Source organism: Crocuta crocuta, unplaced genomic scaffold (genome assembly GCF_008692635.1).
Source record: "Crocuta crocuta isolate KB4526 unplaced genomic scaffold, BGI_CrCroc_1.0 scaffold675, whole genome shotgun sequence".
NCBI lineage: Eukaryota > Metazoa > Chordata > Mammalia > Carnivora > Hyaenidae > Crocuta > Crocuta crocuta.
Window position 1 is genome coordinate 3,243,884 of NW_027528796.1, and position 27,531 is coordinate 3,271,414.

The window sequence follows — 27,531 nt, forward strand, 5'->3', positions numbered from 1 at the left end:
CCAGACTTGAATGGGAAAATCTCAGTGACACGCAGGCTCATGGGAGGCAGAGTGCCATCTCCAGACAGATGCAGACGTGCATGGGTCATGGCCAGCTCTCCGCAGGACACTGACTCTGCTGCTGGCTCGGGGGGAAATGAAGGTTGACTGTTATATTGAAATCATATAGCTTTTCCTTTAATAGCTTTTCCTTTAATAGGGGCAGTGAGATCTTCCAGTCCTGGACCTAGAACGTTTCCGCTAAACTGCCTTACGAAGTAGCCGCGTGTGCTCCTTGCTTTCAAATGTCAACTGTGCGTTTCTGCAGGTGTCCCGCGGGGTCCCCTGTGGGCTGCAGAGTGCGGAGCGGCCCCTCCGTGGATGGTGGGAGACCGCCCTGGACTTCAGTCCCAGATTCGGGAAAACACGGCCCGAAAGCTTCCTGCCGCTGAACCACAACCGAGAGAGGCCGTTCTCTGGGGCAGGGCAGAGGTGAAGAGGGTCTCCTGAAGGCCCCACCCCAGCATTTGGCAGCTTCATGCGTCAGGCAGCGGCGGGCTCCAGAATGCCATCGTGAAGGAGTCTCCGTGCATGAGCGAACGCACGTTTTGCCTGCCTCCCCCTCCTGGTGGCGGTGAGTCAGTGTTGACCGTGGACACCTTGGACAGAGGCCGTGGGGTGAGCAAGAGGCTGCCCGGGGACAGCAAGCACAGGCCTCGGGGACCCTGCCGCCCAGAACAGGGAGGGAAGGCAAAAAGGGGCGCCCCCCCCCCCCGCAGCAAAGAGGAAACACAACACGGAAGGAACCGGAGAGAAAGAGGACCCCGTGGGTGGAGTGAACCGTATGTAACGCACGCGCCATCCACTCGGTGCTTGCGGAAAGTTTATTCTAGCAGAGAGAACTCGTTGATGTGTAAGTGGCTTTGGTCACTGAGCAAAGCAAAGCCACCTGGGGAGGACAGCGCCGGCGGGAGACCCCCGTCTCCCCGGCCCTTCTCCGCAGAGCCCGGAGCAGGAGCCTCCGCGGGGACCACGGGGAGCTGGGCTGCATTCCCGGCCGTGGCCCCTGGCACCGCGGCGCGCGGGAGGCTGGCACGCGGTCCCCACCACGCAGGGGGAGAAGGTGCCTGTCGCCTGCTGTGGGGAGAGGCTCAGAGCCGGCCCTGCTCTGGCAGTTTCGGGGGCGGCCCTGCCCTTCCCTGTGGCGTTCGCCCCATGCGCAAACTGCCCGGCCCCCCTCGCCCCTGCCCCGAACACGGTGGCCGCGGCCTTGCTGCAAACGGAGCTACGGACCGTGTCCAACCCCGAGAAGATGAAGAACATGGTGTTTGGAAGTTTTCTTTTTTAGCATGAGGGAAACGTGAGCAGACACAATCCCCATTCTGCCTGAGGCTTTTTTTTAAGTTTTATTTGGGGCGCCTGGTGGCTCCGTTGGTTAAGCGTCTGGCCCTTGATCTCGGCTCGGGTTGTGATCTCCTGGTCTGTGAGAACGAGCCTGCGTTGGGCTCTGCGCTGACAGTGCGGAGGCTGCTTTGAACTCTCGCTCCCCAAATAAATAAATGAATAAATAAATAAAAGTAAACTTTAAAAAATTATTTTATTTCAAAGAGCAGAGAAGTGTTTTGCGAGGCAGCTGGGAAAACAAATGGCCAAAAAAAAAAAAAAAAACCCAATCAGAGTTTGTCTTAATAAATAACAAAATGCCATGTATTTTCTTCGGCTTCTATAAGACACACCACATCGTAAATAAATAACCCCACACTGGTGCGACAGAGCGGGAGGCAGCGCCAGGCGCCCGGGGAGCAGCGGGTGACACACTGCACCAGGCCCGCCGCCCGCCACGTCCTCCCGAGAGCTGCAGGGACCAGGGGCCGTGGCCGCCGCAGCGCCCAGACGGCAGACACCTCCGGGGGCTCGGGGCTGGCGTTCCCGGAGCCCCTGACAAGCGGGCGGATGGCCTCACGGTGGCTCACTCGGCGACAACTTTCCAGGCTGCTGCGGAACAGGGGGAGGCGGCGGGAAGCCTTGTGGGTGATGTGAGGGCACCAAGGTCCGTCTTGGTTTCTGACCCGGGTCTCAGGTTTCTTCTGGGCTCCGTGCGGGCTGCGTTCTCGTGCCCGCTGCAGCGTCCAGTGCCCACACGGCCCGTTTAGGTGGCATCAAGGTCCCTGCCGGCGCGGTACGCGCCTGCTCTAACATCCTGGCTGAAGCACCTGAGAGACTCAGGCTCCCCTGAGCGCCACCCGGCGGGTGCCTGCCCGTCCAGCGTGTGTCCCGGGCGCAGCCATGGTGAGGGCACTTCCCACGCGGCTCCTGTCCGCTGTGCTGAGCTCCACAGCTCGCCTAAAACAGCACCTTCCCGAGGTGGCTTCTGTGTCTTATCCAGGTGTGTGTGCAAAAGGCAAGGGTCAATCGTTCTTTCCAACACAGGATCCTTTAACTTGAACTTTCCCTTGATAGACCGATGGTGAAGGGCGGGCCCGCCTCCCTCCGGGGGACTCAGGGGTCAGTGTTCCTTGGACCTGGAAGAGGAAGACAAAGGGGCAGCTGGTGACACAGCCAGAAATGACGCAGGACGGATGCACAAGCCCCCCAGAGCCTCTGGGGCCACCCAGGGACGAGGAGGGACAGGGGACAGGCTGGGGACCAGGAGGGACAGGGACGGGGGGGCAGGCTGGGGACCAGGAGGGACGGGGACGGGGGGCAGGCTGGGGACTGGGGGCTTCTGTTCTGGTTTCAAAGCCAAAGCTCAAAGGCCACACAGAAGGCGGTCTCCCTGATGTTTTCCTGCAGATCCTGGGAGAGACCGATATGAGGCTCAGCCACCCTGAGCCATCTGCTGGGAAAGGAAAACCAGCGTGAACGATGTGCGCGGCGGCAGGCACGGTGTGTGCGTTTCCTTTCCTTTCTGTTTTAGGAGAGGCCAGGGTGGAGGGCGGGCAGGCAGACCCTATTCCAGCTGCCCTTTGACCTCTGGCCGGGGGCAGGGGGAGGGGCACTTACAGAACCTGGTCCCCGGTCGCCGACCCCGGGCAGCTCAGCTCCTTGTGGATGAGGCGGATCAGGAACTGCCCCCAGAACAAAGAACAAGGACGAGAGGCCGTTACTGCGGGCAGGGGCCTGGTCAGCGCCCCGGGGGCCCGGCGCACGGCCGCTTGGGGGGCTGCGGGGGCCCCACGTCATGGGCCGGGGCGCCCCGGGACCCAGGGCAGCGCTGAGTGCCTGAGTCACACGGAGACCGTGCTCCGGGAGGTAAGGACAGATTTCAGCCTAAAACGTTCGGGATTGAATAATGTTCAAAATGAAATGAGTCCAATCGTAAAATATCCAAATTAGGAGGAGAGAATGAAGACCAGGTGGCCCATGATCACAGTGGCTCTGGGGGGGGAGACCCGGGGGGGTGGACCCAGAGGGGTGGACCCAGAGGACCAGGCGAGCATCTCCCAGACCCTGGCACCCGGAGGCCGGCCAGGCTGCCCTCGGAACAGCCACGTTTCCTTGGGAAACATCTGGGGGAGCGCCTGGCCCTGCCGGGACCCTTGCCCGCGGCCTCTGCTGCTGCCGTGGGAGCAAACCAGGGGTACGGCCCTGCCTTGCCCGTACCGCTCCCGCACGTGCTCACAGGGCCGGGGCCACCTATGGAGCCACCCTGGCGACTGGGCGCCACGCGGCCAGCTGGCTCTGCCCGTGTCTGCGGACCTGGATTTCTGCGAGCTGCCCCCATCCCTGGTTTGGGTGGAGCCTCCTTAGAAGGCAGCAGGTGCCCCCAGGCCCAGGAGGGGCCGGTGGAGAGAGGGCCGGCACGGCCTCGGGTCAGCGCTCAGGAGGCCGGGACCCGGGTGGAGCAGCAGCTCGAAGAGAAGCTCAGGGCCGAGAGAACAGCTGTCTCCTGCAGAGAGAGTGCGGTCCGGCGGCTCCGCTGGACCCTGGAGCCCTGTGCACACAGTCACGGGGCAAAGCAGGGAGCGTGTCAGGGGCTGAGGATGGGGCACCTGACCCGCACGTCCCACCGAGTGCACTGCGTGCGTGTTCGCAGAGCCCACGATCATCCAGAGCAGATCACACACGCAAAGGGAAAAGTGAATAAGGGGACGGGTGTGTAACGCGCATGAAACCATGCAAACGGCAGTGGCAAATCTGAAAGACAGAGAGCACGTTCTCGTGGGGCGCCGGGGGGCTCAGTCGGTTGTGTCCGACTTCGGTTCCGGTCATGATCTCATGGGTCCAGTCCCGCATCGGGCTCTGTGCTGACAGTTTGGAGCCTGGAGCTGCTTCGGATCCTGTGTCTCCCTCTCTCTCTGCCCCTCCCCTGCTCGCGCTCTCTCTCTCAAAAATAAATATTTTTAAAAAATTAACAAAAAAAAAAGGCCACACTTTTGCGTGTGACAGAGAGCCGTGTCTGCAGGGAAGAGGAGGGAGACCCGCCTGCTCTGGGTGCCTGCCCAGGTGCCTGGGGCCCCCTGACCCGGGCCAGCGGGGGTCAGCCCGTGCGTGTGACAGCGCGGCCACCAGGCTCTGAGCAGGAGCCACGGGCAGTCTGGCAGCGCCCCGCGTCTGACCCCACAGTGTGAGCTGCGCGGTGCCGGGCCCGGTCCCAGACCCGGGGGTGGGTCGGGTCTCCTGAGCAGCGGAGAGCTGGGCTGTCTGGTGTCTAGGCCGCCGCGGACCCCCTGCTCTTCCGTCCGGATCTCACCCACCCTGGCCGGTGCGGTTTGCCGTCCGTCACCCCTTGCCCGTCTGGCACTTGCACATCCTCTTCTCTGTCCTTTGTGAACTGTGACGCGTCACGTGCGCCGTCCGGCCTGCAAGCCCGGCCACTGCCCGGTGACGGCAGGCGGCTCACAGTCACGTCTGCACGTATGTGCTCCCTGGGGCTCGGTTCCGTGTTGCGTCTCCGGTGCCGGCCACGGCTTCCGCGCTGTGCTGCACCCGGGGCGTCTTCGTCTCTGTGCTCCACACACTCCCATGCTTTCCCTTCTGGGAGAGCTTCAATGCCACTCCGCCTGCCTGACAGCCGTTTTATCTGCAATTTGGGGGGGGGTCTCATTCTGCGGTTTGTGGTGTCTGTCACCCCAAACACACGGCACTGTGTCCTGATTTCAGATCGAGGGCTCCTCTGCCGGGCGTGAGCTGTGGGAATCCTGCGCAGCGGGGTGAGGTCCGTCCTTGCCAATGGGTTTAGATCTGCTTTTGCCCAAGAACCGGGTATATCACCGTCCAGACCACTTTTACGCATTTTTTGGCACCTATTACGCATGTTTATATAAGTTCAGAAACAAAAGCTTACTATAGGCGGGCCTGGGGCTAAGCAGTCTCAGCGATGACCCTCCCACCCACCAACCTCTTCTGGACACAGACCCCATCTTCATGGACCCACGTGCCCGCTGAAGCCCAGCCCTCGGAAGGTCCCGGCCCCCCGCTCCCCACTCATGTGGGACCTCTGCTCCCCAGGGGGGCCAAACCCCCAGCCCCTCGATGCCCGCTGCTCCAGCCCGGGGAGTTGTCTGTGCTGCTTCGACATTCTGGGTCCTGGGGAAACCATTCTGTTCTATGGGGTTGGCTGTGCATTTAAAAGGAAGCATAACGTGTGCTCCCCGCATTGCTGAGGGGGGTCTTCCATCTTTAAACCGCCGTAATGACAGACGCCTCGCTGCCTCTTGGTGGAAACCGATCTGGGACTTCACTAAAGCCTTCAGGCATTTACCAAAACAGACGCTCAGAGGAGTAGCTGCCTCGGCTAACAGGCCCCTGAGGTGAGAGCTGGCACTGGATCCTCCAGGGACGGGGGTGGGGGTGGGGGTGTAAGGTAGGGATGGGGTGTGTGTAACGGCCCTGGAATGAAAACACAGAACTCTCATCTGATGGGTAGAGCTGGTGTTCCCAAGTCCTTGACTCGTCCTTACAGAGTTCAACCTCGGGGGGCTTCTGGGGAAGCAAGTGGAGGCACGTGGCCTCAGGCTGGGGTCCCTGAGCGCAGGGCAGCTGCAGGTGGAGTGCACACTAGCCGCCCTCGGGAGAGCGTGGCCGGCCTCCGACTGGGGCCGGCGCCTGTCTGTCCTGCAGCCGCACGCAGAGCAGGGGCCGCACACGGGAGCTGGGTGCCCGCCCCCGCCGCCCCCGCTCCTCCGTGCCTGTCCCTGCGGGCCCCAGGAGTCCACTTCCTGTAGGACGCAGGAGCAGCACTGGGCAACGGAGGTCACCATGTCGGGAGGAGGTTCCGCCACCCAGTCCCCTCGATAATCCGTCTCGGGTGCCATTATTATGCCCATTTAGCCTTCGCGGGGGCTGCAGAGCAGAGAGGCCACGCTGCCTGCCCCAGGGGCACTGCGCCCGGCAGAGGACGGGCCGGGAGCCCACGCGGGGAGGAGCCTGTCACTGCAGAGCCACGGGCAGGCTGGCCTCCGCTCTGACATTTGTTCAGACCAGAAAGAGGGAGGCCTCGGATCGCGAGCGCCTGGGGAGGCTGGGGTGTCACGACCAAGGCTCCCCGGGGGCTGCACTTCCGCCGGCACAAGCGGCACGATGTCTGGACGACCAGCGTGGACTTACCAGTAAGGCACAGGCGTCAGCAACCATCAGCATGTAGAACACGTTGTTCCATCCGGACGGGGAGAGGAGTCCCGCCAGCAGGGGGCCCAGCGCAGCTCCTGCAGGGGCAAGCGCAACACGGGCTGTGTGAGGAAGGTGCCGGAAGGCCCAGCCAGCGCACAGCCTGGCGCTTGGCACCTCGCTCACACTTCAGGAAAAACACGGGCAAACAGCACAGCCCCATCCCTGCCCACCGGACTGGTCACGCACAGTCCTGGGGGGGGACACGACGGGCACAGCCTCTTTCCAGAAGCAAATCTTGAACTACGCACTTGACCTTAACACGTTCATTCTTTGGATCCAACCATCCCAATTAAAGGCGTGACTAGTGGAATCTGAATCTCACGCAGAATCTTAGATCTGCTTGCGTTAGAAATGATGTTGGTGAAATGAGTAAGTTTGAAGGTGCTAATGCGTGTCAGTGCTGACTGGCTCACTGGATGATGGCGTGTGGCGGTTCAATCCGGGGCTCTGCCTCCAGGGGGTGCATACTCAATACACAGTTACTGTAAAGGGGCAGCTTGTCTGCGGTTTGCCCCTCAGTGGTGTGGGGAGAAGTATACACATATAAAAAGTACGGACGTACATGTATACTTCACGTCCACCCAGCAGGCGCCTGCCCTCGCCCACAATGACGGAACGCTGGCCCCGGGCCACACCCCGGCTGGCACTGCCAAGTCTCCTCCTCCAGATTCCAGTCGGATCCCACGACCGTGACAACCAGCGGTTGACCCGCCATTCTGTGTGGAAAGGGCTTCTAGTAAGTGCTCGGTGGCTCGTTCTTAAAAACAAATTTACGAAGGGCTGGCCCGACCCACCTGTGTCTGAGGAACGCTCCAAGGTGAGAGCAAACAAGTGGGAAGGAGGGGAACCAGAGGAAAGAAACAAATTGGGGAGGAGGAAGTTCCCAGGAAATTTAATACCTTCAGACGATTGATAGAAAATTGAATTGAACCATATGATATTCTCACAGAACTAGTATCCACAATTTTGCGAATCAATCTATTACACGTTGTGTCCAAGAAATAAGAACTAAAGAGGTAGAAAAACGCTAACGAGTGTTAACACGATGGTGCAAAATGAAGGTTGAAAGTAAAGTCGAGCACATCTCTGAGAAAGCAGAGAAAAGGGGAAAAGTCAGGAAAAAAGGAAACAAAGAAAAAATGGAAGGAATTAACTCAAAAGGCTAACTAACATCTGACTCATCAGTTTTCCGGGACTTAAAGACACACAGCGGTAAGGGTCACGGGTCAAAGAAGACACAGGGCACAATGTCGCAGAGAGGAAGGGCACGTGTCCCCAGGCGGAGCGAGTCCGGGTACCCGGGGCACAGGGGATGAAGAAGGCACCGGAGATAAAGAAGTGCGCCCAGAGGTTTTGGGGGGAAGCAGCAGGGGGCAGAAACGAAGGCTGGGCCGAGGGGGCAGCAGACGTCCCATGGAGGCCTGTGGGAGCCACGGGGCACTGGAACCCTGAAGAGAAAGGACCTTAGCCCGGGACTCGTATCCACAGCTGGAGGATGGGGACCGCACACTCCCAGCCCTCACGCTCCCCCTCCCGCGGGCTGCCGCTCAGGAAGCCCCTGGAAGTCCCCACTGAAGAAGGGCAGAGCCGCGAGCTAGAAGACGGGCCAACGTGGGAACGCGGTGGGGAAGCGGCTCCGGGACAAGCTGTGGGGGGCATTGCACTGCTGGCCCCTCACAGCTGACGGCCTCAGGGGTGACGGGGGGGGGAAGCAAGGGAGCGAGCACGACCGCGGAAAGCTCATTTCTTACGCGCTGCTGACACGATGAGCGGTGCTGACTGAGGAGGAAGTGGAGGGGGTGGGGGTTCAAGAGCCGAGCCCCAGCCTCCTTCCCGGAGGACGGCAGCCGGCGTCGGGCCGAGGGGCGGAGAAGCAGGTAGCCTTGTGCGCAGCTCAGAACAGGGGAAGAGCTGACGTGGCTGCACCTAGGAGGAGGGGCTGGGGGTGTGCGAGGACCGACATCTCTAGCCTTGAAAGTCACATCCAGGGTCACTTTGATGAGATAAAGATGAGCTGGACACAACTCGGGGCGCTATGCAGGTGCCGTGTGTGAAACAGGCCCGACGGCAGCGCGTGCCCCCGGGAGGCGACTCTGAGCACGGGGAGCACCGAGCACGTAAGCCGAGTCACCGGAAGCACGGGCCGCGGTGCGCGGTGCGAGGACATCGCTTGGGTACCGTCAGCTGCGCTCTGCCTCCCACACCAGTATTTCCGGCACCGAATGAACGTGTCAAGGTGAGCACTGAATGGCGTGCATTCCACTCCAGCCTTTCTTCCTTCTGTCGGGGAGGCGGCACTTGTGCAGGGAGGGATGGGCAGGGGTGTGGCTTGCTCCACAGCGGCCACTTCCTGGGGCCCTCGGCCGGGAGAAAGCAGAGCTGCAGGGGCCGCGGGAGTTGAGGCGCGAGGGCTCCGCGCCCAGTGTGCACTGCAGCTTACGGCGAGGTCGAGCGGGTCTGGCTGCCCTTGGCCGTCCTTCGTGGGGGAGAAGGTGTTTAGAGCCGGGACCTGGATTCTCCCGGGGGCTCACCGGTGCACCCTCCACCCTCGGCCAGGCACACCTGCTCCCTCTTGTTTTCAGAAGAATGTCAAAAAAGATGGGCTTTTGGCCTAATCCACGTTTCCGTCCTTGTATACCACCACCGTCTGCCATGAAACAGCCGTCGATGCTGGAGAGCCGTAGGTGAGCCTGAAGACGTGGCTTCACAGTGACAGCTGGACAGACCCACAGACCGTCCTCGGGGGACAGAAGGCACGGAAGGTGGCCCAGAGTCGCAAGGCTCACGAGGACTCAGCTCAGCCCAGAGCGTCCCGACTTCTGGCTGAGCGTGTCTTCCGGGCCCTGCCGACACCCCCTGAGCACAGCACCCCCTTTCCTAGACGCACCCCAGGCCTCCTGAAGGGAACTGTCGCAGTTAACCCTCACAGGGTGACCCCTGACACTGCCCAGCAAATTCAAAGTCACCCCACGATCGAACAACAGGGCAGCTAGGACTTTGGGGAACAGCAGAGGCTCAAGCCTGGCCCCCTGGTGCCCGGTGCATCTCAGAACAAGCAGGGCGTGCTGTGTGAGGCGAGCTGCCGGGGTCCCGGGAAGGGGCCAGAGCGGGGCTGGGGGCGGGCAGCCCTGTCCTGATGAACAGTGCAGGCTGCAGGGAGCCAGCCACCTCCCGCCGGGCCCCTCCCTGGGAACTCAACACCCCCAACAGGAGGGGGCCGGGCCCTGTCTGCCGTGCTGGGGGTGGGAGCAGCCAGGCAATTCATTTCCCACTCGTTTGCAAGGGACTCTGGGCTCCAGGCAGCATCTCTGTGCTCAGAATACGGCAGAGAGCGGAGCGGACTCCTGTCCTCGGGCAGCCTCCATTCAGGCGAAGGGAGAAGGGACAGCACAAGGCAGGCGGGCAGAAGGTGCCGCGGAGAAGAGATGTAAGTGGAGAGAGGCCCTGAGTGTGGGGGAAGAGGGTCCGCCTTCCAGACAGGCCGAGCCATCTTGCTGAGAGGGTGGCGTGACTCCTGAGCAAAGGCTCCCAGGGTGCAGGGCACAGGTAGCAGGTTCCCCGAGGGGAGCTCCTCTGGCGCGGGGTGCAGCCCGTGCAAAGGCCCTGCGCAGGGGCACGCTGGTGTTTGTGAGCAGCGCTGGGGGGNTAATCTTAAAAGACTGTCTAATTTTTCTTTTAGAATAAGCATTATAACAATACTGTAAAGAGTGTTTCATGCAATAAAAAAAAGAAAAAAGAAAAAAAGGGCAGCAATACTAGTTTTAGCAAAACATCTGGAATCCTCGGCACCTGGGAACTAGGATGTTTCCCCCACGATCACAATTAACCTCTCAGCCCCAAAGCTATCCACTCACCTACAGACCCGGTCCCGTCAATGATGGCGGTCACGGTGGCGAGGGCGTGGGAGTTTCCTTTGAGACTTTTGTGCGTGCCCTGGAAGGGAGGGAACACCAGACGTGAGGCACATCTCTGCGGCAGCAGCCAAGCCTGCACCCTCTTGCAACAATGTACCCGGACGACGTTGCAAAGCAATTCAGAACGTGGGGCGTTTTCCACCAGGAAATCTAAACTCCACTCCGTTCCCAACTTACTCCGGGAAAATACGCAAAGCTTACATCGTCGGAGATATCTGCCCAAACATATTCTGGTTTAAAGAACTCTCTGAATCCTTCAAGCCACAGCTAGTCACTCGGCACACCACACCCGCCAACGTGGAAGGGAAAGACACGGATGTGTGCCTGCCCCTGAGGGGGAGCAGCATCAACGTCCGCGTCCACGTTCCCGTGAGGGCCTTCCTGTGACACTGCCAGTGGCTCTGTGGTACCTAAAACCCAACCCGGTCAATGGCAAGTGCCAGGCAGGAAGGGGGGTGGGGAGGGCAGGGCCAAGAAACCAGTGTGAGGGTCACCAAGTCCTGAAGGACAAACCAAGAGGGGCTTTGGTTTTCAAAAAGCAATACATGGCGGGGACAGGGGGGACAGACTGAGGACAGTAAGAGAAAAGTAACTGACTGGGGAAAAAAGCGCCTGGAAACCTAAAATGTCACAAATCAAAGCCTATCTGTTTGATGCCTGTGTGCGTGTGCCCGGCAGTGTACAAATTAAAGCACACACGCAAAGCGACAATCGCCTGTAACCCATGTTTCCTGGAGTCTGAGTCCCTGCTCTGTCCCCTGACCCACGGGGCAGATGACTGTGGCTCGTCTGCTGGGGCCCCTCCCAGCACCTCTGTGCCCGTGCGGACATGAGCACAAAGGTGGCTGATGTTGGAGGGCTGTGCCTGGTGGGCTCCCCAGAGCCCTCCCTCCACCTCTGCCTGCCGACCCATCAGGGCCTCTGGCTGTCCCGGGAGCGGAAGGGGCTGAGGGCGGAGCACGGCGCGCTGAACTACTGGGCAGGTGGAGTGTCAGGCAGACGCTGGCGCTGAGAGGAGGGGCAGGGGGCCGGCGTGGGGTCTGCATGGGCACGAGGTCCGCTGTAGTGTGGGGTCCACTGAAGTGTGGGGTCCACCGTGGCGTGGGGTCCACTGTGGCGTGGAGTCTACTGTGGTGTGGGGTCCACTGTAGCGTGAGGTCTGCTGTAGCATGGGGTCCACTATGGCGTGGGGTCCACTGAAGTGTGGGGTCTACTGAAGTGTGGGGTCCACTGTGGCGTGGGGTCTGCCATGGCGTGGAGTCTACTGTGGTGTGGGGTCCACTGTAGCGTGAGGTCTGCTGTAGCATGGGGTCCACTATGGCGTGGGGTCCACTGAAGTGTGGGGTCTACTGAAGTGTGGGGTCCACTTTGGCGTGGGGTCCACTGTGGTGTGGGGTCTGCCATGGNAACTAGGATGTTTCCCCCACGATCACAATTAACCTCTCAGCCCCAAAGCTATCCACTCACCTACAGACCCGGTCCCGTCAATGATGGCGGTCACGGTGGCGAGGGCGTGGGAGTTTCCTTTGAGACTTTTGTGCGTGCCCTGGAAGGGAGGGAACACCAGACGTGAGGCACATCTCTGCGGCAGCAGCCAAGCCTGCACCCTCTTGCAACAATGTACCCGGACGACGTTGCAAAGCAATTCAGAACGTGGGGCGTTTTCCACCAGGAAATCTAAACTCCACTCCGTTCCCAACTTACTCCGGGAAAATACGCAAAGCTTACATCGTCGGAGATATCTGCCCAAACATATTCTGGTTTAAAGAACTCTCTGAATCCTTCAAGCCACAGCTAGTCACTCGGCACACCACACCCGCCAACGTGGAAGGGAAAGACACGGATGTGTGCCTGCCCCTGAGGGGGAGCAGCATCAACGTCCGCGTCCACGTTCCCGTGAGGGCCTTCCTGTGACACTGCCAGTGGCTCTGTGGTACCTAAAACCCAACCCGGTCAATGGCAAGTGCCAGGCAGGAAGGGGGGTGGGGAGGGCAGGGCCAAGAAACCAGTGTGAGGGTCACCAAGTCCTGAAGGACAAACCAAGAGGGGCTTTGGTTTTCAAAAAGCAATACATGGCGGGGACAGGGGGGACAGACTGAGGACAGTAAGAGAAAAGTAACTGACTGGGGAAAAAAGCGCCTGGAAACCTAAAATGTCACAAATCAAAGCCTATCTGTTTGATGCCTGTGTGCGTGTGCCCGGCAGTGTACAAATTAAAGCACACACGCAAAGCGACAATCGCCTGTAACCCATGTTTCCTGGAGTCTGAGTCCCTGCTCTGTCCCCTGACCCACGGGGCAGATGACTGTGGCTCGTCTGCTGGGGCCCCTCCCAGCACCTCTGTGCCCGTGCGGACATGAGCACAAAGGTGGCTGATGTTGGAGGGCTGTGCCTGGTGGGCTCCCCAGAGCCCTCCCTCCACCTCTGCCTGCCGACCCATCAGGGCCTCTGGCTGTCCCGGGAGCGGAAGGGGCTGAGGGCGGAGCACGGCGCGCTGAACTACTGGGCAGGTGGAGTGTCAGGCAGACGCTGGCGCTGAGAGGAGGGGCAGGGGGCCGGCGTGGGGTCTGCATGGGCACGAGGTCCGCTGTAGTGTGGGGTCCACTGAAGTGTGGGGTCTACTGAAGTGTGGGGTCCACTTTGGCGTGGGGTCCACTGTGGTGTGGGGTCTGCCATGGCGTGGGGTCCGCTGTGGCGTGGGGTCCACTGTGGCGTGGGGTCCACTGTGGCGTGGGGTCCACTGTGGCATGGGGTCTGCCATGGTGTGGGGTCCACTGTGGCGTGGGGTCCGTAGCCCCAGGGACTTGCCACAGCCTCCAAACAGTAGGAGGGAGTGGCCGGTGGGTTCTGGGTGTGACTCTGTGAGGACCTGACAGAGACGCAGAAGAGAAGCAGGGCCACCTCAGGCAGGAAAGTTCCAGAAGCCCTGGGAGCCTGTGGGGGAGGGGACGCTGTGCCAGATGCCCAGAAGGCCGGCCATCCTGCCCACAAGTCTACTAACGACTCGTGGTTTCACCTGAGATTAGTCTCGGGTGCACAGAAGTTCTGCCAAGAGGGGACACGGCTGTGTGCCCTGCGCCCACGGCCCCCAAGTCGCCGCCTCAGTCAGGGCCCCACACTGATGCGTCACGATGACTAACTCGCGGGTTTCCAGCTCCTGTGGACTTAGACTTCCTTCTGTGCGGGACACCACATGGCGCCCGGCCGTCCGCCTCCTCCCCCTCCTCCCCCACTCCGTGGCCCCCGTGGGGTGGGCGGGGCGCCCTCTGCTGGCCTGCGGGGGACGGTTTCCTCCTAGTGTTCGGGGAGGACGGTCTCGGAGGTGCGGTGGCGCCCTCGCAGCTCGTGGCCAGGTGCACACCGTCACGCGCCCTGTCACTGTGGGCGCTGACCCTGGTCCCCGCGGGGCGTCGGTCAGGCCCCTCCTGCAGCGACGACGTCACTGTGCGCAGCCGGCACCTAAGGACAGCGAGGCGGCTCCCCTCTCGAGGACAGAGTGTCCGCAGGCGTTCTCGGCGTGGGACCTGTCTCCTCTTGTTTATTTAGAAATGACTTTTCAAAGAGACCTCGTACCTTGGTGCGTGCAGCGTGGGGCCCGCTAGACGGCGGCGTCTCTTGCGTCAGGCGCACAGGGCAGCCCCGCCCCCACCGGAGTCACCTGCCAGCAGCCCCCTCCAGGAAGGACGTGGACCCCAAGGCCCGATGGCTCCCACCCCCACGGCACTGGCATCTCCCGCCGTGAACACTGGCTTGCGTCCTCTCTGGAACGCATCCTCTGGGGCTCAGGGGCCCCGTCCGGATCGGTCCCCAAGGCCAGGGGCCGATTGAAGGGAGGAGCCGAGCCCACTGCGCCGATCTGGGCCCCAGGGTGGGCTCAGGGGTGCCTGGTCACCAGCCCCTGGGGTGGCATGGAGGGCAGCACGGAGGAGGGAGCCAGCCAGGCTGCTGGCTTCTGACCTCGGGCCTCAGACCAGCGTCTTGGCCTGGCTCCACCCTTGCTTACCAAGGGGCTCGGGAAGGCCCGCAAGAGCACAGGCTCAGTCACAGGCAAACTCTCCTTCCCTAAAGACACCGCTTAACTAGCAGAGGTCGTCTCTGGCCCACCCCCACCCCCCCCCGACTCGGCGCCGGGACGGTGGCCACTCACCAGGTCGGCGGACACGGCGGTGGTGATCAGGGCGTACGGCCCGCTGACCAGGGCTCCGCTGAGGAGCAGCATGGCTGTGGGAACCAGAAACCGGGAGGAGGGATTTAGCAGCAAACAGCGCCCTCTGGGAGAGGTCTCGGCAGCCCCGGGGGGCGCACCCTGGGGTCACAAGGTGGGGGCATAAGGTGGCCTGCACGCCGGGGGCCAGCGTGGGGGGGTGTCCTGTAAAGCTGCCCAGGTGCGTTCCTAGGTCCCCATCACAACCCCGCAGGCCTGGGCTGTGTGAGAGGACCAGCTACTCCGTTTCCTCAACCCTCAACTGGCGGCCAGTGTTGACAGCCTGGAGGCACCAGAACCCCCGCATCCTGAGCGTGGACGTGCCGGGGGTGTGCGGATGCTCCCTGTCGTCAGTGTCGGCCGGTGCTAATCCCAGCCTTGGCCTGCTCTGCAGCGGGAAGGGCTCCCTCTCTCTCTCCCTCTCTCTTGCTCTCTCTCGCTCTCGCTCTCTCTGGACGGCTGCCCCCGAGGGAACCCCAGACCCCAGAGCAGCTGAGCTCCTGGGGGGGCAGGGTAACACACTTACTTCTAAAATGCATGCTTTCTAAACCGTCCTCCAGGCTCACTTTCCCAAATTAGCCCCTGGTTCACACACTTCTGCGCAGAAGCTTCTGGACCAGCGGGTCACGGGAAACCCCACGGTCCCTTGAGTCAGCGCCCTGCCTTCTGGATAACTTGTAACGGGATCACACACAGCCTGTCTCCCTCCCAATCACTGCTGCTGGCTTGTTAAGACAGAAAAAATATTTACCAGGGCGCCTGGGTGGCTCAGTGGGTTAAGCATCTGGCTCTTGATTTTGGCTCAGGTCATGATCTCACCGTTTGTGAGATTGAGCCCTGGGTCAGGCTCCGTGCTGACAGTGCAGAGCCCGCGTGGGATCCTCTCCCTCTCCCTCTCTGCCTCTCTCTCAACATAAATTTATAAACTTAAAAAAAAAAAAAAGAGGGGCACCTGGGTGGCTTAGTGGGTTAAGCGTCTGGTTCTGCTCAGGTCATGATCTCACAGTTTATGAGTTCGAGCCCTGCATCGGGCTGACAGTGCAGAGCCTGCTTGGCATTCTCTCCCCCCTCTATCTCTGTCCCTGCTCTGCTCTCTCTCTCTCTGAAAATAAATAAATAAATACTAAAAAAACAAAACAAAACAAAATACGTTTCTGAAGCATCAGAGCCGTATCTGACGGTGCTGCTTCCAGGAAGGAAAGAATGGGCTCCTGCGTCCTCACCGGCTCTCAGAGAGGCAGCTGGCGGAGGCGGCTGGGGGTCTGGCCTCTGCCTCCTGGGGGGGGACACGTGGCTTCTCCAGGCGCCCCCGCATGGCCCTGGAGCGGGGGGTGGGGGCCATGCTCTCCCATGCTTGCTCTCAAGCCTGCGGACGGGCCGGCCTCACTCCTGGAGCAGGAGTCCCCCCCAGACAGGGACGCGGGACTACCTGCTCCACCAGCCAAGCGCTTCCACGCTAGTTTGTTACCCGCTTCATCGGGCTGCGTGGGCAAAAGCCGCGTCCGGAAGAAAAGCAGAAAGGCCGCAGGGACTCACCGATCGTGGCTTCTAGGCCCATCCTGCTGATGGCAGAGAACATGTAGAGCTGTGAACAATGCGAAGGCGGGGGATCGGGTCACCAAGCGTGGCCGGATGCCGCCCGGGGTTCTCAGGCAGCCACCCAGGAGGGGCCCCTAAGAAGGAGCGAGGCCCTGCGGCCCTCGCTAGGCACCGTGAAGCCTGGCGCCCTGAGCCCCGGACCAGTCCTCGTACGCGGCTCTGACGGCGCCTCCCGCTCTGAGCCCCCAGGGCCGGGGACGTGACTGGGGCAGCTCTCCCCGGGCTCCGTGCCTCAGTCCGACCCGGCCCCTGTGTGTGCCGTCCGCCCGAGCAGGTGCGCCTGCTGGGGGCTCCTGTGGCAGGGGCCACGGGGCCACGCCGCCATTTCTTCAGTGGCGCTCTCCGCGGGTCCATAAGCTGGTGCCCGGGCCCTGAGGTGCCCGGACAGCCCAGCGGAGTGGCGGACGGGCAGGTGCGTGCCAGGCAGGCTGGTGAGTGACGCTACTATTGCTGTGACACCATGCTGAGTTAGTAGGCTTCACCTGACCCTCCCCTTCACTCTGGGGGGGGGCACCACCCTCACCTTCACATTCCCCGTGAGGAGGCAGGTGCACAGAGGGAAGTCACCTGCCCAAGGTCATTGCCACCAAATGTGTTAAAAGCAGTGGAAGCCAGCACTGCTGTGTGCAGGGTCGCTGCTGCCTGGGGTGTGGGGGCCCCTAGAGGCTGAGCGGGAGCCTGTGGGGGAGGAGCCAAGGGAGGGAGCCCCCAAAGGGAGCCAGGGATGGAGAGTGGCCCAGCAACGTGCAGGGGGCAGGGGAGACCTCTGAGGAAAGGGGGCTGGGCAGGTTCGGTGGGGGGGCACACAGAGGGGTTCCCAGGCCACGGCCAGTACCTGACACCATGAGCCAGGAATGGGGCTGAGCCTGGGCTGGAGGTGANACCGTCGGGGCCGCAAGCAAGAGCATCAGGCCACAGGTGGAGGCTCGTTTCTCCAGTCGATCTGAGATCACGCCCGCCAGGATCCCACCTGCAACGCAGAGGGGTTGCTTGGGTCCCCGGGGCAGGAGCCCATGGAGAGAGAGCGGAATATGCAAGACGGCAGTGAGAATCCTCTCCTTCCCCACGTCCCTGTCCACGCTCGCTGTCCACTGTTAGCCACGTCCCTGTCCACGCTCGCTGTCCACCGCTGGCAGGAAGCGGCCTCAGTGACCAGGCCTTGTGGGGTCGTGATGGGATCTGGGTGACCCGGGGGCATCTCTCAGGGAGGCCGTGGCAGGGTCTGCTGCGAGGCTGGCCCCGAAGCCCCCCCACTGTTAGGGCACTGGCACCCCAGTCTGCCACCGGTTCTAGCTCCAAGTCTGTGCCCTGGTGGGGGGCGGGGGGCAAGGGACGGTCCCCCCCAGAGTGACGGCTGCACGTCCACTCGGGTGATCCGACATTCTGGGGAACCTGTGTCCCTCTCAACAGGAAGTCAGCTCAGACAGCTCAGAGGGGACAGGGCGCAGGGTCCACACAGCACCATCCAAGGACGGCAGGGAGGGCGGACTCACCGAAGATCCCGCCCACGTCAAACAGGGTGGAGAGCTCCCCGGCTTGTCTGGCGTCCAGGTGATCTGACAGAAGGACAGGTGTCCCCGTGAGCAAGTGGCAGCACAGGAAGACACGGTGACAGCCGTGTGTCCCAGGCGTGACCGAAACCAAGCAGCCGTTAGTGGTGAGCTCGGCTTGAAGGAGACGGCAGGCCACGGGGGGGGGCGCAGGAAGGAGGGGAGCCACGCTCCTCACGTGCATATGAGGATTTCCGTGGCTCTGTCTAATCCCCACCCCTCCGCTCTGTGTCCCCGGGACGGCGGGGAGTTAGGCGCAGCACAGAAGGCGGCGAGGACAGCCTGGCAGAGGCCCCCGGCATGACGGGTGTGCCCTGGACCCTCGGCGGACCCTGAAGGCCTCCTCGGACAACAGGGAGGGAGCCACGCTGGGCTCTGAGGGGACTGACGGTGGCCAGTGCAGGGGAAACGGGCTAGGGACGCATTTGGGGCCATCAGTCGAGTCTGGCCTTTCCTGGCGTCCTCAAGGCACAAACAGACAAGCGACTTAGCTCTTTTAATCACTCAGATTAGAAAAGCCAGCAAATCATGACCCAAGTCCTGAAAATGTCCCCCCTTCTGCAATCATGGGGGAACAAAGGAAGAAAGAAGGTAGGATATCTGTCTACACTGTGTGCGGCTCGCCCGCCCCCGTGGAGGAGGGGTCTCCCGTCTACACTGTGTGCGGCTCGCCCGCCCCCGTGGAGAGGGGGTCGCTCGACAGGGTGCTGCTCCTGACCACCTTCCCTCCCTCCCGGACTCTGTCCCCACCACGTGGCGGTCCCCGTACCGCCTCACCTGCTGTCCGGGGAAACTCAGCCCTCCTGCCCTGGGCTCACGGCCACGTCTGCTGGACCTTGTGGCCGTGGGGAATATGTGGTTCGGGCCCAGGGCAGGCGGCCCCAAGAAGGGCCACTTTGACCTGAAGATTCTTTTGAGTTGAAAGCAATCAACACCCGGCAGGTTCAGGAACGTTCCTTGCCTCCCCCACAGCCGCCGACACCCGCCCTGGAAAGGCGAGCCCGCGGCAGGAAGCGCGCTCTTAGCACAGCCTCCTCTCTACCTAAGGGGCTGCTCTGCCCAACAGGGTGACTCCTTTCCCAGCACCTCCTCCCACCTTCCTGACCGCGCCCCCCGCTCCGGGCCCCCCACGGCCAACCCTCCCCGGAGCTCAGGACGTCCTGTGGCCCGACTGTCCCCAGAATCCCACGTCTTTGTGGATTCCCCGTACGCACCAAACGGAGTTGGATTTTCTCCTGCGAATGTGTCCCAGGTCAGTGTGACTCTGGGCCCAGCTACGAGGACCACAGGGCAGAGGAGGGCCTTCCTCCCCGACAGTGGTCTGTGCTCTGGGGACCCCCGGGCTCCACACACCCCCTCGCGGCCGCCCCCCGCCCCCCAGAGGCTGCATCTCCCGGGGACCCTTGCAATCCCTGGCTCCCGGCCCTTCTGACGGTCCCTGTGCCCTCTCGGCCGTGCCTACAGCCCCCGCACTCAAGGACCCTCAGGAACTGTGGTTACACATGGCACGGGGGGGGGTGTCAGGGGGCCAGTGAGCTGTGTGTTCAGCCACACGTATGGCCTCAGCCACAGCTGGACTTGGGGAAACATGACAAGCTGTCAGCTGTCCCGAAAACTGGATCCCACCCCCAGGCACAACCTCCGGGTCGCATCAGTCCGCCTCTGTCACCTCAGATCCCCAGGGCCTCCTCTGTGCACGGTGGGTGTGTCGTCACTTCCAAGCAGGCCGCCCCAGGTGGGAAGAGCCCCGTGAAGTGGCAGCCGCAGCTGGGGTATGACCTGGGCCCCGGGAGCCCCAGTGAGGCTGTTATTACGGCCACGGAACTTTCGTGCCAGAACTCTCTTTTTGTCTACACCTGCTTTCTAACCACGCCGTGTGACTCACCGGTCCGTCTCGAGTCACCGGGTATCGTGTGTGCCTTTCCTCCCAAGACCGCGGAAGCCGCACACGAGAGGGGCTGCGGGCACAGGCGCTATGCGAACTCAACATGCGTCTCAAGCAGCGAGTACTCACCGACGCTGGTGATGTACAGGGGGAGCCAGAACAGGAAGGTGTAGCTGACCAGCTTGGCGAACAGCAGACACAGAGAGAACTCGATCACGCCCTGAGAGAGGGACACAGAGCCGCTGTTTGCCCGAACGTGCGACGGAATCGTGGATTACTCCATTCCCACGGACACAGCCGGCATCTCGGGGCTGAGCACCTCCACGGCGGCAGGGAGGGGGGATGCCGATCAGTCGGGCCGGGGGTGGGCAGAGCACGGGCCCGTGAACATGACTGCCGCACCGCATGACTCCGGACACAGCCGGGTGGGGGGAGCTCCCGAGGGGCGCCTGGAAGGCCGTCTCGACCCCGCGCACCCAGCACGCTCACCCGGGCCGGAATCCCCTGCAAACAACACAGGGGCCGCCGCACAGCGCACCCCGGGTGCCCACACCCTGCCCGCGCTCAACACACCAGGGGCTGGGAAGGCAGCAGGAGACGGAGGTCTCCCGGGGGAACGAGGTCTGCGGCCCTACGGCTACGGTGGGACGCCTGCTCGTGCTTGACTTTAGTCCACTCTTAGAAAGAGGTGGCATGGGGAGGCGGTAACTGGGGCCAGCACTGGGTGAGAGCAGGGACGAGCCTCAGGCAGCATGCGGTGTGCGCACAGGGACAGCCACCGAAACTGGGCAGAGAACACAGCTCCCGAGTGATGTGAGTTCCGGACGAAAGGGGTCTGTGTTTCACGGCGGCGACCCCGCCAGGAGGACGCGACTGGCCCCAGGCTTCCTGGGCGCCTGGCGCTGCGCTCGCTGCTGTAACGATGGGCTCAGGAATCCTCAGGACGTGACGTCCTTCGCCAGGCACCGAGCCCGAACTGCGGAAGCGCGCAGCGGGCGCCACACTTGCCTGGGACACCCAGCGCGTGTGGGGCTGGGCCCCGGGCAAGCAGGCCCTGCGAGGCTGCTCTGTCCGCAATGCCACCTACTGTACAACCGTGTGCACCCCACGCCGCCCACGCCGAGTGCCTGTGCGATAAGGCGCCACAGGAAAGTTACTTGTTCTTAACAACAAAATTTTTAAGGTAACTTTTTAAAGCCAGCGCCCCCTACAGGCAACCCACGTTCTGCCGACTCTGGGAGTCCCCGCCTGCCCTGCTGGCTGGAGACCAGCCTCACCCAGTCGCTAAAGGGCCTCTGGACCTGTGCTCCCCCCGCCCTTGCTCGTCAGCAGGGGAGGTCTGGGCGTGAAATCTGCAGCAGCCTATCTCCCCCGCGGGCGCTCCTAGGCGTGTGGTGCCCGGGGCCGGCAGCAGCGAGGGCCTGGACGCCTCACCCCGCGTGGGCAGTGTCCGCGGTCTGCCCTCCGCACCTGCTTCGGCCCTCAGCCCTGCCCGCACCGCCCGCCGCGGCCCGCCACGCCAGAAGAACACGTCTTCCGTGTGTCCGTGTGCGCTCCCCAGGCCCTCTGCTGAGGGAGCTGTGACTTTAACACAAGAAAAGTCCAAACCAACAAGAAATCTCACCACCGCACATGTCCCCTTCTCCCTGCCGTCTGGAGTAACTTCTCCCTGGGCCTCCTTCACGTCCTGATCATGCATGGTGCGCCCACCAGCAGGCGCTATGTGCGCCCGTGATGGAGCAGTGCACCTCATCTTTAAACCGGGAGTGAGTGCAGAGGCTGCACACGGCAGCCTGTATGTCCAGGGGCGGCTTCCTGTCCCTCCCCCAGCTCGCACTTCCCCCTGCCCTGTAGCACACGTGGCTCAAACGGAATAGCTCTGTTCTCCTAAAAGCACTTTGAAGGGTAGAGAATGTGGAGCAGGCTGGCCCACATCACAGAGCAGAAGTCAGTGACCTTCTCCCTGGGGTTCAAGGTCAGGGTGTTCAGGGTCCAGGGAGGGGCTGGGCCACAGGGGCGCAGGCCGGCGGAAGCCTGACTTCCTGGCTTCCCAAGTGGAGATGTGAAGCCCTACTTGTCTATGAAGTGGGTGAACGTCTACACGCAGGCACACCTGACTGTGAAAACATGAAAACGCATGAGGCGTGCGCTGCAGCCTGACTCAGGCCTGAGACCACCTGTTGGCAGATCGTGCTTTACGCTATAGATTTCCAACCCACGGACCACAGAACCACGGATTTCTTTGTCTAAGCTTGATCGTCAGCAGGCTGGTTTCTTTTCACGGCAGGCGGAAGTGGGGCCCTTTCGGAAACGCTTCCCACGTACTCACCGGGATTTTCAGGGCCCCTGTGAAGCTGATGGCGGCCGTGCCACCCCCGCCGTCGGCCGGGAGGACAACGATGTGGTTCTGATGGACCGGGTGCTTTCCGTCCGACAGCAGCAAGCACTGCATCTCAGGGTCCTGGCAGTGAAATCCATTGGAAAGAAAAGAGAGAAGGAAAGGTGTTAGCAGGTGGTGCATCCAGCTGAACTGAGGCTGAACTCCTATGGCGGCCGCTGCTCTGCTAGGTCTTGGGGGTGTCCTGGGCCCCTGTGTCTTTACAGAATGCAATAAACATACAAAATCCTTTGAGCCAGCAATCTAGGACTCTATCTGTGAAAGATGATTGGAGAGGCGGAAAAATATGGCACGTGAACATCACCCCCCCATTGAGAACTGGTAAAGCGCATCCACATTTATGACATGATCTTGTTGCAGTTCTTAAAAAAAAGCTTGTGAGACTTTAACGCTTATGTCACATTAAATAATAAAACATTCAACACTGCATTTTTGTTACGATTTTAAAGAACATTTAATACATACCTATTTTTCTATAGCTTTGTGACTGGAGGGCCCTAATGATAGGGGAAAAGCAGCTGAATTCTAAGCTGACAGTGGGTACCGCTGACTGATTGAATTACATGTAATTTTTAGGGAGGACTTAATGAATTCTTTATACGGTTCCTGTGATTTCTCAGGAGCTCACATTGGACACAAGTTACCAGAAATAGCATTATTTTAAAATTCATAAGCCACTTCCCATATTCTGCAAATTCCGATTCTGGACATTCCCACAGGACAAAGTGTGCTTTCGTTTTCATTAAAGCGAAGAAGAGCGCTCCCCCGCTCAGGGACGGGGCCCAGCCAGGGCCAGGATGATCTAAAGGTGTTCTTCATGGGTCAACTATGAAGTTCAAAGGCTTCCATCCAAAGCAATGTTTCTGCGCAGGTCATGCCTTCCACAAAGTGGGAAAGCACATAGTTGTGCTGTGCTTCTCTCACTGTAACCTATGCACGTTGGTTCCAAGGTGCCGTTAAGTTGGAAGAAAGAAACTGGCAAAGTGTTGCCACACTCCTCTCTGGACATTGAGAATTCTCTTCCGGTGAGAACCAGAAACTGCAAGGCCGGGCGGGGGCCAGTCCGATACCCACCAGGAGCCCCGCGCCTCGTCCTCAGCCCGGGGCGGCCCGCGGTCCACACCTCTGGGGGGGTGGGCTTCCAGCGCCGCCGCGGCCTGGCCGTGAGAGCACTCACGTGTAAGCATACACTCTGATGTTTCAGGCTGAGGATGACTGTCCCTGTGTGAACGCACATCTTCCTGAGGACAGTCCCACAGCAGCACATAGAAACAGGATTTCCATCTGAGTCTGCGCTGAATAAGCTTCTCTCTTGAGTGACGCTGGCTGTCCCGTTTAGGAGACCAGGTCGAGAGCGACCACACACCACAGACGCATGGCTCGGAGGGGCTGCACCCTGGGCCGGTCACTGCAATCTCGGGGGTGGGGGCAGGCCCCGGGTGAGTCAGTGTGCAGTCAAGGCTGAAAACTGCGGGACAGGCTTTTTGTTCTTTTTTTTAAATTATGAATTTTCAGGTATGAATTAGATGCCAGAGGCCAGTCCCGCAGGTGTGGTATCATTTCACCAATTTCATGAAGATTCTCCCCAAACTCATACAATCTCCTATGTCTTATTAAACTGCTTCTTCTTTTTTTAAAATTTAAAAAAACATTTATTTTTGAGACAGAAAGAGAGACAGAACATGAGCAAGGCGAGGGGCAGAGAGACAGGGAGACACAGAATGTGAAGCAGGCTAGAACTCACCAATCGTGAGATCATGACCTGAGCCCAAGTCAGATGCTTAACCGACTGAGCCACCCAGGTGCCCCTAAACATCCGACCGTTGATCTCAGGCTTGTGAGTTCAGGCTCCACACTGGGTCCCATGTGGGGCTCCACGCTGGGTGTGGAGTCTATTTAAAAATTTAAAAAGTCCATTTCTTGGTTTGTCTTTCCCTCTGTTTTTTTCCCTTTGCTCATTTGTTTGGTTTCTTAAACTCTACATATGAGTGAAGTCACGTGGTTTTTGTCTTTCTCCAATGGACTTATTTCTCTCGGCACAATCCTCTCCAGCTCCACCCATGTCACTGCAGATGCGAGATGACACGCTTTCCTACGGCTGAGGAGCGCTCCAGTGTATATGCACCTCATCGCCTGTCCCGTCCCTCAGTGAACGGACACTTAGGCTGCTTGCCTCTCTTGGCTACTGTAGGTAATGCTGCTACAAACACAGGGGCGCATGTATCCCTTTGAATTCGTGGTTTTGTTGTTTTTTGGGTAAATACCCAGTAGTGTGACTGCTGGGTCACAGGGTAGGGAGTTCTACTTTTAACTTTTTGAGGGAGCTCCGCACATTCCGGAGCGGCTGCGCCCGTGCGCACTCCCGCCAGCAGGGCACGAACGTTCCTCTCCCTCCACCTCAGCCAGCACCTGGTGCTGCTTGTGCTGCCAATTTTAGCCGTTCTGACAGGTGTGAGGTGACACCACGTTGCAGATTTGAGTTGCATTTCCTCCATGATAAGTGATGTTGAACAGCTTTTCATGTGTCTGTTGACCATCTGGGTGTCTTCCTTGTGTCTGTTCGCGTCCTCTGCCCGTTTTTTAATTGGACTGTTTGCTTTTTGGGTGTTAAGTTGTATAAGTTCTTCATATAAAAGTTGTGTAAGTTCTTCATACCTGATACTAACCCTTATCAGATATTTCATCTGTAAATATCTTCTCCCGTCTGGGAGGTTGCCTTTTAGATCTGATGGTTTCCTTTGCCGTGCGGAAGCTTTTTCTTGATGAAATCCCAATAGTTTATTTTTGCTTTTGTTGCCCTTGCCTCTGGAGACACGTCTAGAGAGGGGCTGCTGTGGCCGAAGTCAGAGACGTTACTGCCCGTGTTCTCTTCTGGGATTTGTATCGTCTTGGGTCTAGGACAGGTGTTTTGTAAACACGAACGCCGACTCCCCAGTGGGTGAGACTCAGCCAGATAGAGAGAGAACACAGAGGGAACTAGACCTGGTCAGCAAGAGAAGAGCGCCTCTAACTCAGAGCAGGAATTATACACAGAAACTCGCCTGGTCACAGCCCTTCCTGGTTCCCTAAGGCGTGTCTGGCTCACCCGCTGGGCTGGAGGAAAGACCCGGATCCAGCCCCCCTGCTCTTTATCTGAGCAAGCTTGGCCTCTGTGGGGAAGGCCTCCTGCCCACACCCACCAACTTTAGGCACAGCCTGGGGGCTCCTACCTACCAAATTCCAGTCCTTGGCAGTGTCTGGAGGAGACAGAGGGAAAAGGGGGTGTCATGGTGGGTTCTGCAAGACAAATCAGGGGGTGGGGTGCCTGAGTGATTCAGTCCATTGGGTGTCTGACTCTCGATTTTGGCTCAGGTTATAACCCCAGGGTCGTGGGATCTAGTCCCAAGCGGGGATCCTCACTGGGTGTGAAAGCCTGCTTGAGAGTCTCTCCCTCTCTCTTTGCCCTTCTCTGCTTGAGCTTGCTCTCTCTCAAGTTAAAAAAAAAGAAAAAAGGGTGCCTGGAGGCTCAGTCTGTTAAGTATCTGACTTTGGCTCAGGTCATGATCTCACGGTTCGTGGGTTCAAGTCCCCCATCAGGCTCTGTGCTCACAGCTCAGAGCCTGGAGCCTGCTTCAAATTCTATGTCTCCCTTTCTCTCTCTCTGCCCCTCCCTTGCTCATGCTCTGTCTCAAAAATAAATAAAAATTAAAAAAAAAAACAACCCAGAAACAAAAACAAAACACCCCAAACAAACAGGTAGGGGAAAGCTGCCTCCTCCTCACACCAGGCCCTGTGCAGCCCGTAGCTGGGCTGTGACAAAAGTCTCGCCTGGGCATTTGTGGGTCCCCACTGGTGTGCCATGTGGGGTCACCTTCTGCATTTAAACACCCACGAGGCGCTCATCACGTGCTGGGTGAGCCACACACAGCCAGAAAGACCCTCAGAGAAGCCAAGGATGACAATGACGTGTGCCTGTAAGGGTGACACGTGTCGGCCACCACAAGCCAAGCATCATGAAGACCCAAAAGATGGAAGCGGGTCCACCTGGCTAGTGGTGTCGGGGCCGTGTCCCTCCATTTGCACCTGCTTCCCCACGTGCCCCTCGCTTCACACCTTTCCTCCTGAGGAACCACGTGTGGCACAGACACGGTGGCGGCGGCAGGGTGGGCGCCACTCAATTCCCGGCCCCCGTGGATGTGAGCCTGGTCGCTCTGGGAAAGCGACAACAGGGTGTCCTGCCAGACTTGAGGGACATCCCGCCTGGTGACCCAAGGGCCACCCGCAGTGGGTGAGCCCTTCCTGCCACACGGAAGGGACACAGGACCAAAATCTGCCCGGTCACGGGCACATCAGGGTCAGCTGGGCGTGGCCGGGCCTGAAGCGGGGCTCACCGGGGCCTCTCAACACACAACGGACATGGGAGTCAATGACTTTTGCAGAAGGTGCAGGGAAGGAACGAGGGGGTTACACTCAGGAGATGCGGCATCAGAACTGGTGGGCAGTGCGCGGGGACACGGCGCCTGGGGTGTGTCACAGCCATTTGGACATCGACGAACGTCTGACGGTGTGGACGGGACATACGTGTTCCTCCTGATTCCTGTGCGGGGGCCTGAGCCTTGAGTGGTGGGCAGAGCCGTCACGATGGCATCGGGGCCTGAGCCCTGAGTGGCAGCAGAGCCATCATGATGGCATCGGGTCCTTGTAGGAGGGGCCCCGAGAGCCTGCGTGTCTCCCTGTGCTCTCACGAGCATCCAGGGACCCCAGATCCACTGGTGCCTGGATCGTGGGCTTCCAGCCTCTGGACACAAATGTTTGAAATGGGAAAAAAAAAAATGCATGTCGTTGAAGCCGCCCAGTCCGCGGTGTTCTTGTAACAGCAGCGCAAACATGCCTGACCGTTTAAGGCACACTCTGCAGTGAGGACAGAGCTTAGAGCATTCCAGGCACATTTCCCTCAGTTCTGAGAACCAAGACGCACAAGACACCATTTTCCCCTATTCGGTTATTTCAACCACCACGAATACACTTTCTTAGGCAGTGAAGATAAAAGACAGTAAGAAGCCCATGTAGCACATTTATCCTTTAGTCTATTTGATTGAAAACGAAAACAGCCTGTAATTTCAATGACTAAACTGCACCCAAGACGCGCCTACGGCTCTGTGCTCAGCGAAGCGGAGCCACACGAGAAAGTTCGTGGCACCATCCTGGAGGGGAGGGGGCCCACCGGGCTGCGGCGAGGCTGCTGAGCGCTGGTGCCCGTTTCCTCCTCTGTAACACGGGCGTGGCAGCGCAGGGGGCTGGGAGATGGTCTTCTGCCTTATCTTTCGGGCCCACCTCACCTACAAGCCCTCCTTGTGTGGCCCCTCAACCCCCAACCCAGGTCCATGCAGACCCGCCCCCCCCCCCCCCCC

General features: G+C 60.2%; 1 protein-coding gene across 1 annotated transcript in view; it reads right to left on the reverse strand.

Moving 5' to 3' along the window:
• Nucleotides 1-1,557: 1,557 nt before the first annotated feature.
• The window catches only part of SLC37A1 (solute carrier family 37 member 1), a 72,820-nt gene continuing 46,846 nt past the window's right edge, over nt 1,558-27,531 (reverse strand). Inside the window, exons 12-21 of the mRNA XM_077755452.1 lie at nt 22,073-22,204; nt 19,873-19,963; nt 17,802-17,864; nt 17,193-17,278; nt 16,246-16,294; nt 14,653-14,726; nt 11,973-12,051; nt 6,529-6,626; nt 2,983-3,047; nt 1,558-2,501 (exon numbers count right to left, since the gene is read on the reverse strand). Of these exons, the coding sequence (XP_077611578.1) occupies nt 2,486-2,501; nt 2,983-3,047; nt 6,529-6,626; nt 11,973-12,051; nt 14,653-14,726; nt 16,246-16,294; nt 17,193-17,278; nt 17,802-17,864; nt 19,873-19,963; nt 22,073-22,204 (753 nt within the window). The 3' untranslated portion in view covers nt 1,558-2,485. The remainder of the gene's footprint in view (nt 2,502-2,982; nt 3,048-6,528; nt 6,627-11,972; nt 12,052-14,652; nt 14,727-16,245; nt 16,295-17,192; nt 17,279-17,801; nt 17,865-19,872; nt 19,964-22,072; nt 22,205-27,531) is intronic.